Source organism: Vombatus ursinus, unplaced genomic scaffold (genome assembly GCF_900497805.2).
Source record: "Vombatus ursinus unplaced genomic scaffold, bare-nosed wombat genome assembly UNPS02014959.1, whole genome shotgun sequence".
Lineage (NCBI taxonomy): Eukaryota > Metazoa > Chordata > Mammalia > Diprotodontia > Vombatidae > Vombatus > Vombatus ursinus.
The window spans coordinates 8,822,172-8,840,858 of NW_020954737.1; the positions used below are offsets into that span (position 1 = coordinate 8,822,172).

Here is an 18,687-nt window from a genome sequence, read left to right on the forward strand (position 1 = left end):
TTAGTGCATATGTTAATAGTTTTTAAGTATAAGTATATATTTTACATATATCTTTTGAAAATATTTTAGCATACAGACATAGCCTCTGTTAGATCACATACGGCATTTAATGTGATAGTGAAAAGAGCACCAGACGAAGATCAGGAGACCTGTCTTCTAGTCCTCCGTCATGCCACTAATTAGCTCTGGGAGATAATGTTTGTTTAGCATTTTATAAAGCATAAAGCACTTGTGTGTGTTCTCTTGTCATTAACTTGATGTATGGTGACTAATTGAAGGAAGAAATAAGGGTTTTTGGCCGAGAGCAGAGAAGACTTAGAAAGGGGTGTGATACCCATCTTTAAGTATTTGAAGGGCTGTCATGAATTAGATCGTTTATTAAACTTGTTCTGCTTAGCTTCAGAGTAGAACTAGCAACATAGGGATAAGGTTCAGGGTGGCAGATTGAGGCTTGATATGAGGAAAAACTGATTATCGATTAAAGTAGTCTGAAGATAAGTGGATTTCATTAGCAGATAGTGTGTAGGTTCCCCCTCACTAGAAGTCTTCAAACAAAGACTGAATACCTGCTGGCGAATATTTTACTGGAGCTTCCTATATAGGTACTTTTTGGACTAGCTGTTTCTAGATGCCCTTCCAACCTGAAATGCTGTAATCTGAAACTGTGCCAGATGTCTCAGTCCCATTGCACTGTCTACCTCTCAGAATTATTGTAAGGAACATACTTTGTAAAACTTGAAAAGTCTTAATATAAATTTAAGTTTTAATTATAGTAATGATAAAAATTCAGTTCATATTCAGGCACAAACCTTAAGTGCCTATTTATATGCAGTACACTATGCTTTTGGATAGAAAGACAAAACCTAAAAATAGTGCCTGCCCTCAAGGAGCTTACATGCTCATGTTTAGTTTCTGGGTAGCCTTTAAAATTTAAACATATTTCAACTACAAGTGTATTTAATATAATTTAGTCAACAACATGAGTAGAATAAAAGGCTATTTTTCTGAATCAGAAATAACAGGTAAAAAATTTAATTAATTTATTTAGCAAACATTTATTAAATACCTACTATGTGCCAGGCACTGTCCAAAGACTTGAGAATACAAAGAAAAGAATAAAATAGTCCTTAACCTTAGGGAGCTTGAAATCTGAGGGTGTGTGTGTGGGTGTGCGTGTGCAAGCACAGATTGTATATAAACAACTAAATGCAAAATATACATAAAGTTATTTCAGGGGAGTAGAGCTCTAACCACTGGAAGGATCAAGATGTGCTTTCATGTCAGAGGAGGCACTTGAGCTAAGCTTTGAGGAAATCTAGGGATTCTGTGAAGGTGGGAAGGAAGAATGGAGAGTTTTGGGGAGAAAGAAAATGAGTTATATTTTAGATGGGTTGAGGTTGAGATGTCTGAGGATCTTATAGTTGATAAAGTAGACCTGGTATTGCAGAGAGAGGCTGGTATTGGGTATATAGATCCATGAGTTAACTGCATAGAGTTATTAGTTGAATATGTGGGTGCTGATAAGTACATCTAGAAAATGTGTTTAGAGAATGAAAAGAAACAGGGCTTTGGATAGAGCGTAGGAGTCAGTTGGTTGTTGAAATTGGTATAGTGATGATTAGCTAGAGTCTGAGACTGAGGAGGGACCAGAGGGGCTGCAGAATTGAGAACAGTGTTAGGGAAACTTAAGGAGAGGAAACTGTCTAGAAAGGGAGGGAGTTATTAACTGTGTCAGATTTTTCAAGTTGATCAAGGGTGATAAATAGTAAGTGAGAAAAGGACATTAGACCTGGAATTTATAGATCATGGTAACTTTGGAGAGAATGATTTCAAGTCGGAAACTTTATTGCAAAAGGTTGAAAACTAGGTGCAAAGTCAGAAAATGGAGGCTTTTCATTCCTAGAACAAGAGGTGGTGGGAGGGTAGGCATAAGCATGCCTACTGTGGCAGGGCAGATGCTTTAGAGGCAAGGGAAGGGTTGACTGAGTCCTGGGACTTGGCTGGTCATAGAAGAATGAGACATTTTCTCCCCATTACCTATTTTCAGAATTGCCTAGTATTCAGGTAGGACCAGCCTCCAGGCTCTCTCACAGTAATCAAGTACTTCAAATCTTTCTGGATTCCAGTGTGGAATCCCTGTTGGTAACTAAGAATCTCCGTCACTGGAGATGTCCAAGCAGAGCCCAGTAGATAATTGCTATTACTGTATAGGATGCTCATCTAGCAGGTAAATTGTTGGGCTAAGTGACCTAGAAGGCCTCTTCCAACTCTAGTATTCTATGAATCTACTTCCTTTCATTCCCATTACCTCATAAGTCATGTCACTCTTTCCCCTTCTTTATGTTCAGCTCTTTTTTCCTTCCATCTTTCAATTCCATCTTGTCTGAAAGGTTCCAGGCTATTTTCTGATGATCATTTTTTGTTTTCATGAAAATCTGTTGTTCCCAGTAATTTTATCTAGGCTTTAAAAATTTTTTTTTTGGTCAATTGGGGTTAAGTGACTTGCCCAGGGTCACACAGCTAGTAAGTATCAAGTGTTTGGTCTGAGGCTGGATTTGAACTCAGGTCCTCCTGACTTCAGGGCTGGTGCTCTTATCTACTGTGCCACCTAGCTGCCCCTAAAAATTATTTTAATCTATCAACAGAATGGGCATTTTTGTCAAATTTAAAACATTGTTCAGTAAAGATACGTTGATTATTTTTTTTCCACGTAGGAAGTAAGAAAAAAGAAAAGGAGCGGCCAGAAATTTCTCCTCCTTCTGATTTTGAACACACCATCCATGTTGGCTTTGATGCTGTTACTGGAGAATTCACTGTAAGTATAATTGGCTGTTGTTTTTCATTGTGTACTCATGAAACTTAGTGCTTCAGTTTTACTTTGCAGAATTGAGTTTTTTCTCCCAGGATATAATTTCTTAATTATTAGGGGTTTTTTTTTTTTTTTTGCGCTTCTAGGGAAGTGTTACCCATTCTAAAAATCAACGGTCATTTGTTATTAATTGTCCAGAATATTTAGAGAAATGTTTAATGAAGATGAACAAGGTTGAAATATAGGAAATTAAGTTGTGACACGCTGATCTAATAAGACAGAGCTAGAGTTGAAGGATGATTATGTTTGCCATCATGTAAAAGTTTGACTTACATTGGATCCAGCTGATTTTATGAATGACAATTTTCCGTGTCAGCAGGCAGTGCTGTTCAATTAATATCTTTTCTTTAGGGAATGCCAGAACAGTGGGCTAGATTGCTACAGACCTCCAATATCACCAAACTAGAACAAAAGAAGAACCCCCAGGCTGTGCTGGATGTTCTGAAATTCTATGACTCCAATACAGTGAAACAGAAATATTTGAGCTTTACTCCTCCTGGTAAGACACTAGACTATATTGTAATAAGGTAGTGATGCTTTCTTATAAGGTTGTAAAATTAAGATGAGGGGAGAAAAAAGTAATGCTCAGATTCTAATGTATGTAGCTAATGAAGGAAAAAATAATTCTAGGACATGGTTTTTATCCATAAGTGAAAGATTTCTTTTTTTTACTCAGATTTTTCTCTCTGGGGTTCCTCAGAATAGTTTAAGGGGTTCAGTGGAACAAACAAGTTATAATAGACAGGCACACACAGCAGGCTTGTCTGCTTTGCTATGTGTCATTAGGGGAAAAAGAGAGACAGAGAGAGATTAAAAAATATATAATGTCTGAAAAGTTGGCTTCCTACCATTATGGAATCAGTCATGAAAAGTACCCTGTAATAATCAAATAAATAATCAGTTGATTGTTGGCTAGTCTCAGTAGCCTAGTTGGCTAGGCTCATTTTTGTATTTATAGCTTATTAATTCTTTTTGTTCTGCCTTATGTGCTGGGGGGTTGGGTAAGATTTTCTTATATATTTTATATGATAGTATAGCAGATAGACAGTTGGCCCTTGAGCCGGGATGATCCAAGTTCAAGTTTGGCTTCTGATATATCCTGGCTGTGTGACCCTGGGCAGGTCACTGAACTTTTAGTTATCAAGATAACTCCAAGACTCTTCAGGTGCTGAGAAGTGGCTGCTTGATCGAGTTAAGTCCCTCACGAGGCACTCCCTCTACTGTTGAGATCCTAGGCTTTGTCCTTCACCCCATCCCTTGATAAGATTGATACTTTTTGTTGATGATTATTAAACTTATAATAACAATTTAAGGAAAGGTGATTGTACCTGCACAGAGTTTGAATGCTACTTTGTTAAATGGCAGGGTGAGGTGGTAAGTTTATGACTTTACCCAGTCATTCCACTTAATAGAAAAAAGCTTATGAAGTAGGAGGCTGCCCAATTTGTTTAGATTGTTATATCATTGAATATCAGAATAGGCATAAATGAAGAATGTACAACCATTTCTGATTCTGATGTTAATAAGATTGAAAGCTGTGTTTTAAAAAGAGAGGCTTAGAGTAGGTTCCTGGAGTACTGGGGTCTATGAGTCTTCAATTTTATAATTTCCAATTTATGATTTAGCATTTTTTTAGAAACTTCATTTAAATCTTGTACCATTTTGGGTCAAAATCTGGAAATTGGGAGTTATAATTTTTTTAGGGGGGGGAAGAGAGAGGCAATTGGGGTTAAGTGGCTTGCCTACCGTCACACAGCTAGTAAGTGTCAAGTGTCTGAGGCTGAATTTGAACTCAGGTCCTCCTGAATCCAGGGCCAGTGCTCTATTCATTGCACCACCTAGAATTTTCAGCAGTATTTCTTATCTTCCCTTTAAATATATCCACTCTCAAAAATATGATCATCAGAGAATTTACCAAAATAGACTGGGGTAACCACCCTCCAAGTTTCTGAATAGAAAATGTTGAAAGATAGGAAGATTGTGCTCCATTGTGGGATATTCACACCAGTTCTTTATTGAAAGGATCAGTGAAAACAATTATTTCTACAGGTAGAATTTGTTATTTAGGATTGTAAAATCTAAAGGAATTTAAACACATTAAACACCTAAAACCACAGGAATGGGGAAGTATAAAGTAAAGCTTTAAATTGGTCAGGCCTTCTCTTAATTAATCCAGTTCATATGAGCAACTTCAATTTTAAGTCATTTGGAAGATGGGAAAACTGGCTCTCTCTGAGGTCACATAGTGGCCAAACTTAGAGTTCCTTTTGTCAGGGATTCCATCTTAAATGGTATTTCAGTGTAAGGGCTTTATACAGTGATTGTACAAGAAGAAATGGAGTCTCTTCCCACACTAATTGTGATCTCTCTTGACCTTAATCATCGCTCTTGTGTACGGGGTCTTGGCTTAGCCCTCCACTTCAGTCATTTCTGATGAGTTAATCAGTCAGTAAAAGTCACCTTTGGGCCAGATAACAATTTCGAAATGCTTTCCTTTCAGTGTGCATATTCTCCATAAGCGTCTGGGCTTCGTGGAATTTCTAAAAAGAATTATAGGTCTCACAGCAGTGATTTTTACCCAAATTTTGGTAACAAAATTGGCATTTGGATTTCTGAGGTTTTAACTATTTGGCAGGCAACCTCTATAGCCAGATACAAAGCTCAAGGGTTCAGTCTTAGTTCGATTAAAGTACTAACTAGTTTACCGATTTGGTGGTTTGGAAATAGAATTTGTTTCATTGTATTTTTCCTATAATATGTAAATGGCTAAGTTATTTAAAAGCTCCTGGTCAGTGAGAGCTCTATTGTACTTTACCACTATTACTCTTTCATAAGTAATTCTAGTCAGTTCATCAGTACGCATTCTTTCTGGATAAGGTATCTTATGTCACAGTTACTGTTAGGATCTGGGACCCAACACAACTTTATATAAAACCAGTTTTTAGCTATTTGAGGTCTTCTACATACTTCTTTTTTTCTTAAAAATTAAGTTATCTTGAGCTGAAAATTCAAATGCTTAACTTCATTGCTTAACAGATAGAATGAAGGGGATGAAATATACCTCATTGTATTCCCACATCATTTTTATTTTTTTTCTGGTAGATCTGTACGTTTTACTTTTTGTTGTTGTTGCGTGTAGCTTGGATATTGTGACGACTTGTTGTGGTAACATTTACTTAAAACATTCTTAAATATTTATGGATCAATGTTATGCCCAGGTGACTTTGGACAACAGTTTGGTCTATGATAATGTTCCAGTTGCAGTACAGTTTATTTATTGATTTCTACAAAATATTTTGAGGTCTATAATTGTTATTATGGGGAATTGTCACCTGTTAGTTTATGAAAGACAAGATTCTTAGGTATTATTCTTTTAATCCTCAAATCATATCTTTCTAGGTATTTGGTAGGTGCTGATTTTTTTGTAGTTATACAAATTATATTTTCTTGTTTAATCTACATGGGTTAATAAATTAGCCCAAAGTTCTTAAGGATTAAAAAACCCAAAGAACTTCATTGCTTAACTTCAAATTTGCTTAAATTAATTTTTCTCCTCTTAGTTCAGTGTTTGTCATTTACTTAAATAAGAATATTTAATTTAACAAATATTTTGTTTTCCTATTTAGAGAAAGATGGCTTCCCCTCAGGAACACCAGCAGTAAGTTGATGTTATTTTTATTGCAGTTCTTCAAATTGTCATTGTGTGTTTTTGGTACTTAATAAAGAAGTTGTCATTTTCTGCTTTGCATTCTAGAATAAACTATAGAACATGAGCTTTGTGGGATCATGTAAATTAAATAACTGGTTCAGAAGTCAACAGTCATTTATCAAGTGCATATCATGTGTCAGATACTGTACCTAGGACTAGGGATAGGAAGAAAGGCAAAATAGCCCCTTTGCTCTCAGGGAGCTCACAATCTAATAGACAGTGTATATGATTTTGGCTTCTTGATAAGTACAAGATACCATTTTAAATCAGTGGAATTTAGGATCATAGAATCATAGATTAAGAGCTGGAAGAAATCTTAGAGTTTATCACATCTGATTTTTCCCTCATTTTACAGATGAGAAAACAAGAGTATAGAATGGTAAAGAGATTTAAACCAATATGACACACAGTTTTGTGTCAGAGGCAAGACTTAAACTCAGGTTTTCCTCACTCTAGCTTTTTATCTACTACATCCCACTGCGTTAATGATTAACAAATGTCAAGTAAAAGTCATTCTGGCTATGTTCTTTACTGAAATCATATGTAGGAAAAACTAAAGTTAACAAGTTTTGTATATTTCACAAATATATTCTAATATATTCCTTATTCATATACTTAGTGTAAATCAGAGGTAGGTTATTAATAGGCCCACCCCCCCTTTTTTTTTTTGGCAAGGCAGTTGGGGGTATGTGACTTGGCCAGAGTCAAACAGCTAGTGAGTGTTATGTGTCTGAGACTGGATTTGAGCTAAGGTCCTCTTGACTCCAAGGTCAGTGCTCTGTCCACTGCACCACCTAGCAGCCCGAATAGCCTTCTTTTAAAATGTGTGTGGTTCTACTGAATTGCTCAGATGGTTCAAGCTATTGCTTTTAGGCCATAGCAGGTAGAGGTCATTTTCCATATTAATAGTTTTTATACAAATGGATGTTCGCTAAAAAGTTTGTTGTCTTACATGACTGTGCTTCTTAATACTCTTATCCTATTTGTTTAGCAAATCCTCCCATAGATGCTACATTAGCACAATTACAATTATGAATTCCAAATTATGGGCTCTAGAATAAATTAGAGGGACCAGATCTAAGGGAGAGGGGGTGGGGTACAAGTTTGTAGCAGAAGGCACCTAGCTAAGACAGTATACCTACATTTTAATCCTGGTTCTTCTATCAGCTATTTGTATAATCTGAAACAAGTAATTTAATCTTTCATGTCTTTTTCTTCATCTGCAATATTATGAAATTACACTAAACTCACTGTACAATTTTGTGATTGTAAATGGTTTTATGGCTCTTAATGAGGTTGTTATTATATTAAAATTGCTATTTTAAAGAAACACTTTTCTCAGGCTTCATTTCTTTTATGTTATGTGTATTATTTCCCCCACTTGATAAATCCAGCTGAATGCAAAAGGCTCAGAAACTTCAACAGCAGTAACAGAAGAAGATGATGACGACGAGGAGACTGCTCCACCTGTCATTGCTCCTAGACCGGATCATACGAAATCAGTAAGTGTGTTAGTTGTGAGCTGATGATATTCTGTTGGTTTATGGTTTATATAGGTTTATATGAGAAAGAAATGAGTGTTATTTTGGTTGTAGAAATCTTTCAACAGCTCGTCTTAATTCTTAAAGCCATTAGGCTTTTGCAAAATAATTTTGTACAATGCGATCTATTTAGAAAGTGTTAGAAAGTATCTGTCTAGAAAATGACCTGTGTTTGAAGACTAGAAAGATGACTTTTATTAAGAAGTGAGCAGGCCCTTTTAAACCCATGCAGTTTCTGCTTTGGAGGATTCAGCTGTGTCCCATGCTTCAGTAGGTACCTTTTTTGGATAATTCCCAAGTTTTAATCTCTAGTCATCACTTTTTTACCCAAGCTTCGCTTTTGTAACTTCATGTACTTTGTAGATATTTCCTCTTGGATGTTGTACCAGTATTTCTGCCTAACCATTTCTTGACGGTTCTACAAGTTCCAGCTCAAGTTGCATCTCTTAATTGAAGTTTCTCTAACAAATTGATCCATCCTGACTCATTCCTTCTCTTGAACCTCCTTTATTGTTATAATCTATGTTAGGCATACAGTTTAATGTGTTTTTTGGTTTTTAAAAAACTGTTCTTTGTTTCTTATGTGTGAAACTGTTTAGGGAAATAAAAGTCCTGAGATCAGAGACAATGTGTTATATCTTTTTAAAATTTACCATAACATCTAGGTTAAAAGCAATTACTAGGTTCTCCAGCCTTTCTATGGAAGATCCTACTTTTAGTTTTCTCAGAGCCCCGGATTCAGTTGCTGTAGGCTGTCTGCAATTTTGTTGGGAATCCTAGTAAGTGGTGGCAGACAGAGAGGGGTGGGTTTTATTTACCAATTGGTTAAACCCTAAGCTAATTGGTTAAACCCCTGGTGATGACTGTGTGGAATGAAGGTGCTACAAAGTAGGTTTTTTTTTTTTTTTTAAACAGAAGCTTTTTTCTTGTAGAAAAGAATCGCATTTTGTGAAGACTGCATTTTTTTGTAATTCTTATTTGCAATATATCCTTTTCAAAAATAAGGTCTCTAGGCTTGTTTTTTTGTCTTTTCATTTAGATACAGTGTAAGTTTAGTTCTAAAATGAGAGGTTGACATCGTATACATAGATCTGCTATACTCTAAGTGGATTATTAAATGTACTGCATTGTACAACAAATAACTTCAGATCTTAAGTATTTCCTGTTAAGTGATTTATAGAGACAAACGAATGCTGAAAATATTAACCTCTAAGAACACTAAAAAGTGACCATAGATGATTTTAGTATTGGTTAAAATCAGACTTGAATCATGCCCAGCAATTGAAGGCCTGAAAACATTGGGCCTGAGTAGTAAATTTTATCTCCCCATAGATTTACACACGGTCTGTAATTGACCCTATTCCTGCACCAGCTGGTGATTCTAATGTTGATGGTGCTGCCAAATCATCAGACAAACAGAAAAAGAAGACTAAGATGACGGATGAAGAAATTATGGAGAAACTAAGTAAGTTTAATGTTGTGATTTTTTTGTTACAGTTTTTTGTGCTATGTCCTACTCAAGTTGAATTTAGGTTATTCATAAACCATGTCTTAAGGATAGATTAATTTGTAGTCCAAACAGTTGGTGGCTCAGTGGATAGAGCACTGGGTTTGGAGTAAAGAAGACCCTGGTTCAAATCCAACCTTAGACACCTATTAGCTGTGTGACTCTGGGCAAATCACTCAACCTCTGACTGAATCAGTTTCCTCAGCTGTAAAATGGGGATAATAAAAGCACCTACCTCCCAGGGTTGTGAGAATCCAAATGGAATAATATTTGTAAAGTGCTTAGCATAGTGCCCAGCACATAGTAGGTGCTTAATAAGTGCTTGCTTACTTCCAGATTAGTAATAGCTCCAATTATATCTAGTAAAGTCAGGATAACACTCTTTAACATTGCTTTGTCTGGTTAGTGTACCAGTGGTCTTCTATTTGAAAGTTGGTCTTTATTAACTAACAATGACATCTCTCAAAGACAGTACTGTTTAGAGTAGTAGGTTCTACCAGTTTTCTTCATGGAGAGAAGGCATTGTTTCATTTTTGTCTTTGCATCTCCCAGTGCTTGGCATACCATAGATAATTATTAATAAGTGCTGATTGATTGGGGTTCTCACACAAAGGTATAATATAGTTAACAATGGGTATATGAGAGTTTGGGTTTGCTTTACATGTAAATTATTAGAGTAGATAGAGTGCTGGGCCTGGAGTCAGGAAGACCTGAGTTCAAATTTGGCCTCATATACTCAGTTAACTGTATGACCCTGGGAAAGTCACTTAACCCTGTTTTCCTCAGTTAACAGAACAACAAAACTGAAAATTCAATAAATTAACAATTACCCAAGTTAAAAATAAGGGTTAAATCCATTTAAAATGAACTGGAGAAGGAAAAGGCAAACCAGTTCAGTATCTTTGCCAAGAAAACTCCAAATGGGATCACAAAGAGTTGAACGCAATTGAAATGACAGAACAGTAACAAATTATACATGGAATCTACATTTGTGTGGTTCTTAAGTAAAAAAGGTTATTTTCTCTTAGACTTCATTTTTCTGTTTTTCCAGATCTTATATACCAGAAATAGAGTTTGGGGCAAACATGTAATACATGAGTCACCAAATGAAAATTTCTGGGATTTCTAGGAAATTTTGACAGAACTATTAATGACTTTGAAAAACACTGATTTAAAGAGATAAAGACAATAATTTTGGATGTGATTTATTTCAGACATTTATTTTCTCTGCTGGCTTTTACCTACTGATCTCTGATTTTTTTCAAACATAAGGCGACCACCCCCTCCTTCTCTTTTTTTTGGAGGGAATGGGGGTGGATGCTTTATAATGTGCTTGTTACTTTTTCTCGTTTGGAGGAGTGTCAGTGTTATTTATTTATTTATTTATTTTTGAGTGAGGTATTTGGGGTTAAGTGACCTGCCCAGAGTCACACAGCTAATGAATGTTATATGTGTGCGGCCAGATTTGAACTCAGGTCCTCCTGACTCCAGGGCAGGTGTTCTATCCACTTCACCACTTAGCTGCCCCATGTCAATGTTATTTTAAAAAATATGTTATGCATGTAATGTAGGAGTCATAGAATGTTCCTCTGCCATTTTATTATGTACCCACTATCATCTCCCTTTGTGCTCTACTCCATTGCTTCTGCCTCTGGTCTCAGTAGGCTACATTGAAGTTAAGTATTATCTGGAATTCACTTTTTATATAACCCTGATTTTTAACTTGGATAATTGTTAATTTATTGAATTTTCAGTTTTGTTGTTCTGTTCATAAATATTCCACTTCAGGATATTAAATTTCTTAAGTTTCATAATTTTGAGGCCATTCATTTAGTCCTTGTTGACTTTATTTTTAATTTATTTTAGAGATTAAAAAACCATCAACACAAATTTTTCTGTAGAACAGAAAAGAGGATTCTTTATGGAATCATACATCTGTATTAAATACAACTTGTTTTCTAAAGCATACATTACATTTAATGGTAATGCCAGCACTTTCTTCCTTGTCTCTGTTCCTTTCTGAAATTCTTTTGGGTCTCTTTTTTTCTGTTTTGGTGTCATTACTGTTACTTTCCCTCCATTTCTTTATTCTCCCCAAACAGAAGTCCTTCTTTGGAACAAATAAATATGGTCAGGCAAAACAAATTGTGCACATTAGTCATGTCTGAAAATGTATGTATCATTCTGTGGCTCCTGGTCGTCACCTCTCTGCCTTTGTGACTTTGACAAAGCAGGTGCCTACAGAATTGAATCCTTTCTGCACAAAGTTGCCACTTAAAAGTCTTTTCTTATTTGTTTCTATAATCTTCATAGTAACAGTAATTGCCAATATGTACCACAAGATGAAATAAAAATAATCACGTAGACATTTTTATTACTTCCTTCTTTAGTTTACTAATATTAAGCAGCTTCCATTAATTTAATAGACACACCAGTGGTTGTGTTCTGAAAGTGACTGGTATAAATTAACTTTTCTGTACTTAATGGAAATGTAGTTTGTTCAGCATTATTGAAAACAACTTGGAATTAAGACTTAGTGGAAAGGTTATAGTTATTTTTAAAGTCTTAGCTTATATACATAATACTGTATTTTATTGCTGGTTCTTTCTTAGTGAATTTTCTCTGTTTTTTGTAAGCCTGGTAGCATTTTTGAGAATACTGATTTTTAAAAAAAAATCTTAAATATTGTTTGCTTTTAAAAAAAATCTTAAATGTTGTTTGCAAAGGAATAGTACCACTAAACCTTTAGTTTTTAGTATTTAAATGGGCTTTCACTTTTTTTTTTTAATAGGAACTATAGTCAGCATAGGTGATCCCAAGAAAAAATATACCAGATATGAAAAAATTGGGCAAGGGTGAGTATTCATAAAGATATTTACCAAGATGTAGCATATAATTTAGCTTGCTTATTGTTTATCATCATACTTTTACTTAAAAAAATGTCTTTATGGGTTATTGTAAGTCAGAGTATCTAGATGAAGCACATTTAAAATTGTGTTGGGTTTCTGTACTAGTTATTTTGTGAGCAATTTTGCATCCTTATTTTTACCCAAATATTATTATTTTCTTTTAGTTCCTTTGGGCATGGGTGGGTGGTTGAGGGGTGGTGGTGAGGGTAGGTGGAAAAAAGAAATTAAGCCCACCTAGTCATCAACAGGAATGTAAGACAATTGAAAAGAAATGGCAAATTATATTGTAGTTGTGCTCAGAGAATTTTGCTGGGCAACACATAGGCAGGTTTGCAGTCATGTATGTACAAGTGGATGTGAAAATATAATAGTAATTATTGAGACATAATTAGGAGTAGCCAGTGTATACAATCACAACGTGATAATTGTGAAAAAAACCTGGGACTGGGGCAGGTTGGCTTGGACCTTCAGCTGGCCTGAGAAATGGAATCTGGGCAATAAACATAATTTTTTATGCAACAAAAATTTAAAAGAAATTGTAAGTTGGATTTCTGTTAATTCTAATTTAGATTAAGGAAATAACTTTTAGGAACCTTTACTAGGTAAATACTTGAAATAAAATTAGATGTAGTAGAAATTCACCTTCATTATCCTGCTATGAATATGATGACTTTGGTTCAGCTTTTAAAATGAATTCTTGGAATGCTATTAGCTTGGAAAAGAAGTAGTTTTAGTTTTTAGCTTCTGTTGTTGATATTATTTTTATATTCATTCCATTCATTCATTAGATAATGCATTGAATGCCCAGTATAGCATGACACTCTTCTTGCCCTTGTCTAGGTAGTGATAGCATTATGAAATTGTAGCAAACCACTTTTTCACCATATTTTTAAAGCAAAACATATTATGTTTTGTTTTGTTTATAAATCAGTGAAGATTTGGAATTTTAGGGAATAATTATATTAGAAAGGTTTTTTCCATTGCTTTTTCTGTCTGAAAAAATGTTTTTGGGGCAAAAGCCTTATGCCTTTATGGAAAACTTGTTATGTCTTTTAAAAAATCTCTCCTATCATTTCATTTTTTTTTTCCAGTTGTGTTAAGTACCTTTGTTGGCTATTTTTAGCCTTTCATTCTAATTATGAGAGGCAAGTGAGAGATTGTAATAAACACAAGGTCAGCTTTGAAGACAGGAATATTAGTTTCAAGTCCTATTTCTGACATAAACTAGTTTTGTGATGATGGGCAAATCACTTAATCTTTTTAGGACTGCAGTAAACCTTTCTAAAACTCATTAGTGATCTGTATCAGTAGGAGGAGTTTTCTCTCCTATAGTTCTCTACACCAGTGAATTTGCAGGATGAGAAAAATTATAATGTTTGTAGTGTTTTAGAAACTCCAAATTTGGTCATGTCTTTTATTATTGCAGAGCTTCAGGTACAGTTTTCACTGCTACAGATGTGGCGTTGGGGCAGGAGGTAGGTAACTTTTTATTCCTTGTATATACTGGATTACGTATGAGGGAAGTTATGAATAAGAAAACTGCCCTTTTTTTTAGTAACATCAGTTTGTAATAACTTGTCTGGTTTGAATGAGTTGAATTATGCATGTCACTTAATAAAGAATTATTATTTTGATTAGAAAATTTTTCAAAAAAATAAATTTATATTCCTAACCTAGGAAACAAAAGAGGTTTGTTATTAGTTTGGCCTGTTAGTGGGTAAATCAACTTAAAGTTAATTAAATTTCTACTTCATTTTAGCTTTGTGCTAAGCAGTGTAGGCAAATACAAAAAAAATGAAAAGCTATGCTCTTTTTTCACGATAAATGAATTAAAATTAAAGCCAAGTACTGTGCTGAGCCTGGGTTACTAACAAAAAGTGAAACAGTCCCCTTCACAAGGAGCTTATATTCTAATGGAGGAGACCTATATATAGAGAACAGTGCCTAGGGAAGAGTATTTTAGTTAGAAAGTGCAGGAGTAATGGAAGCATTGATTGATTTGACTATGCTTTTGAGATTGAGGGAGAAAGGTGATACAAGTTCAGTGGCAAGGCCACTGCTAATACGATGGTTGGGGTGTAGAGTAAGTATGACTGGGAGCTGCCTGAAAGGATAGGCCTTAGGAGGCATTTACCCATCAGAACCTGGGGTTGGGAGTGGGTGAGTGGATGGGACAGGTCTCAGAGAAAAAAGGTTTAAGTTATTAGGGCTGGCTTCTGGTCCTGGGCAACAAGGCACCTTGTAAGAAGATGGTCAGGACTAGAGTTTAGATTTATGTAGGTTTGTTGGGGTAGATAGAATGAATGCTCACACTGAAAGTTTAAAAGGAATGCTTTCTTTCTCATCTTGGGATTAAGGAGCCCTCCTCCTTGAAAAAGCTAAGTCCTCCATCTGTATCCTTGATCCTTTTTATCTCTTCCTGTCCTTTCTTTGAACATTTGCCATTTTTCATTTTTCCTTCTCTGTTGGATCCTTCCCCTCAGCCTGCAGATGTGCTCATATCTCCCTTATCCCAAATAAAAACTAAACCAAAAAACTCCCCTTGATGCCACTAGCCCCTGTAATTATGGTATTCTCTTCTTCCCCTTGATGGCCAGATTTCTGGAAAAAATTTATACCAAATTTCCCCACTCATTGTGGAGATTTGCTTCAGCTTTGGTACTCATGCCTTATCAGTACTCATAGTTGCTTTTTCTCTTCCAACCCTACCCTCCTTTTATAGAGAGCTCAAAATCCCAGTCATCTCTTCATTTGCTACCAGCTACTTTTAACATTATCATCATCTCACTCTGACCCCTCCCAACCCAGTACTCTTTGGACTCCCACTTCCCTTTTTAGCTTCCTTTCTTTTAGTATATTGTCTTCTCTTATTTGATTGTAAGTTCCTTGAGAACAGGGAGTGTCTGTCTTATTTATATCCCCAGTGCTTAACCTTGGACCTAGCACAAAGTGGGTGCTTGTTTTGTTGTTGTTGTTCAGTCCTTTAGGAGAGTCCATCTCTTTGTGACCCTGGACCATATTGTCACATGGGCTTTCCTTGGCAAAGATAACTGGAGTGGTTTGCCATTTCCTTCTCCGGTGGATTAAGGCACCCAGAAGTTAAGTGACTTGCCCAGAATAACACAAGTAGTGTCTGAGGCCGGGTTTGAACTCAGTTTTTCCTAATTACAGGCCCAGTGCTGTCTCCACTGAGCCACCTGGCTGCCTAAGTAGGTAATTAATAAATGGTTATTGTATTTAAAAATTTTTCTTGAGATCTTTGGTAATTTTTATCTCATTTTCACTCATATTTTCCCCTTTTGCTCACTTTCTGACTCTTTCCCCTTTGATGGTGGTTTCCCTGTGGATTGAATTTGAAAGCCTCTTAACCTCCTCCCATGTTGGGCAGCAGTTTATCAGCATGTCTCCACTTTAAGTGATTCTGGGAGGATGGAACTGATCTTAGCTGGATACTGAGCTCTTTATCTCATGCTTAGTGGAGTGCCACACAACCTTCCATACATGTGCCCTGGCCCCTTTCCCTCTGTTCCTTTATTCTCTGGCTGAGCTCTCTTGCAGCACAGAACACTTCCATGTTGCTATTGCAGCCTGAGAAAATTTTTGCCATTTTAATTTCTGAGGCATTGAGAGGAGGGTTGCGTACGGTTAGAGTATAGGTTGAATTCTGCTACAAGGGTGTGGATTTACCTTATTTGGATTCTTGGAGTCCAATTCCATGAAGATAGCTGAAATTCCTTTATCTTTGATTTAGAGGTCAGAAAAATTTTTATGCCTTCATCTTGTTGATCACATGACCTAGAAGCTTTCTCCTTTAGTTCTTGAATAAAGTATAAACTTCTGACATTCATGGTTCTCTAAAATGTAACTCCAGTCCACTTTATAGCCTTATTTCATGCTATATCCTTTCAAGTATTTTACCTTCTATGCAAATCTAGACTTTTCTCATCCTGTCTTTCCCAGTCTTCAGTGCTTTTACTTGCACTGAATTTCTTGCCCAGAAAATATGTCTCCCCACCCCTCACCCCTGCCTAATCATCTTTTGAAGTCCCTCAAGAGTCATTTTGAGTGCTATTCTCCACAAAGCTTTCCTTTTTTCTCTTTGTGGAAGTTATATTAACCTCCTTAAGTTTCTAATAGTACTTTGCCATTTCATTTTCCCTTATAGCATGGTTTATTTGTATGTGACTTTCCTGTGCTCTCCCATCCCTCCGCCAATTAGATTGCAAGGTTCTTGAGAATGAGGTATATATTGTATCGATATCTTTGTATCCCCAGTGGCAGTATAGTCCTTTGCACATAATAAGGGCTTAAAAAATGCTGATAGTAGCTTCTGGTTGTGTCATAAGACAATACTCAGTGCCGCCTTATGTGGTACGAACTATAAATGTAATAGGAATCCAAAGAAGGGAAAAATGAGGGGGAAGGGTAGTCAAGGAGGAGATAGGACATGGGTAGGGTAGAAAGGGTAGGGAAGAGCATTTCAAATGAGAATACCATAAACAAAAGTATGGAGGTTAAATGAGTATATGACAGCTCACTACTTAGAGCAGAATGATAATGTTATGGAATACTGGAAATAATATTGAGTAAGTAAAGATTTCTTTGGTGAAGAGAGAAGAGGGTTGGCTATCAATGTCATATGTCAAACTATTGTCATACATGGTGAATTTGATAAGTTTCTATCCCAGAGAAAGTCTTGAAGGAGGTATTCAGGTTTTGTGCCAGCTCAGACATACTTTTCACTCTATGAGGATGATAGACATATTTAAACAGCTGTCAAGATTTGTAGTCAGCAGTAATAAGTGCATGCTGTTGCAGCTTTTAGAATTTGAATTAAATTTGTCTTCAAAAGCAAAATGTGACTAAAAAAGGGAGAAAAAATTCTCACTTTTTAATACAACAGAAAGTGACTAATTCTGAAACTTTAGGAAAAAGTTTATAAATAGTTGTAATTATTATTTGTAATAATAAATTTATTATTGCTGAAATGGGAGGATAGATGCATAATGTTTAGAATACCAAAATACTTGAGTTGGAATTCTGTTTCAGATGATTACTAGTTATAAGATGTTGGGCAAGTCATTTAACCTCTCTGTCTTAATTTCTTTATCTGTAAAATGGGGGTAATAATAGCATCTGCCTTATAGGGCTGTAGTGAGATTAAAATGTGATAATCTCTGTAAAGTGTTTTCCAAATCTTAAAAGTTATGTAAAATGTTAGCTGTCATAATCATCATTATATTAAAGTTATGTAGAATTTGTTGGACCGTGCATATTTATGATGAATATTTTCTTCTTTTTGTTTAATTGGACAACTGGAGGGACAGATTATCAATGTATATAAACACAAATTTATTTTTTAAAAATGGCATAGTGCTTTAAAGTAGGCAGAGTGCTTTACATACAATATCACATTTGGTCCCCACAACAACCCTGTGAGGTAAGTGCTACAGATCCTATTACTCTTATTTGACAAAGAAGAAAACTGAGACTCAGAGAGGTTGTGACTTGTCCATGTCACACAGCTGGTAAATATTTTAAATTAGAATTAAACCCAAGTCTTCCTGATCCCAACCCCAGAACTCAGATGATTACACTGTATTTCCTCTCAGTCCATTGTTAATCCCTACAGATTTGGTATCTGTATTTTATAATATGCTATTGGTTCTCATCCTGAATACATGTAGTGAGCAAGTTTACTCTTTGAATTGGAAATTCTTTGCAACTAGGGAATAATCTTAATTCTTCAGATCACATGGAACCTAGTTTAGTGCTATGTACTTTGAATGTCCCATTAATTTCTGGGGTAGCTTCTTGTTCAGTGCCCAGCATACACTAACATGTGCTGATGTTGGCTCTATTATCTGTAGCTGAGCTAATTTGCAAAAGTTTAGAAAGTTACTACTCTTCTTTTATTCTGTTCCATTAATACAGGTTGCCATCAAACAGATAAATTTGCAGAAACAGCCTAAGAAGGAATTAATCATTAATGAAATTCTTGTAATGAAAGAATTAAAGAACCCCAACATAGTCAACTTCTTAGATAGGTAAGTATGGATTTTTCAGAAAGTTTGGGGTGAGAATGTTATCTTTAAAGCTTGGTTGTATTTCTTCTGTCGTGCAGATAATTAGACACAAAACTACAAAAGGGC

General features: G+C 35.6%; 1 protein-coding gene across 1 annotated transcript in view; it reads left to right on the top strand.

Annotated features, from left to right (window-relative positions):
* PAK2 (p21 (RAC1) activated kinase 2) overlaps positions 1-18,687 on the top strand; it is an 88,426-nt gene that overhangs the window by 52,813 nt on the left and 16,926 nt on the right. Inside the window, exons 3-10 of the mRNA XM_027845166.1 lie at positions 2,715-2,815; positions 3,221-3,368; positions 6,496-6,527; positions 7,973-8,080; positions 9,452-9,584; positions 12,418-12,481; positions 13,962-14,010; positions 18,470-18,582. Coding sequence (XP_027700967.1) covers positions 2,715-2,815; positions 3,221-3,368; positions 6,496-6,527; positions 7,973-8,080; positions 9,452-9,584; positions 12,418-12,481; positions 13,962-14,010; positions 18,470-18,582 — 748 coding nt within the window. The remainder of the gene's footprint in view (positions 1-2,714; positions 2,816-3,220; positions 3,369-6,495; positions 6,528-7,972; positions 8,081-9,451; positions 9,585-12,417; positions 12,482-13,961; positions 14,011-18,469; positions 18,583-18,687) is intronic.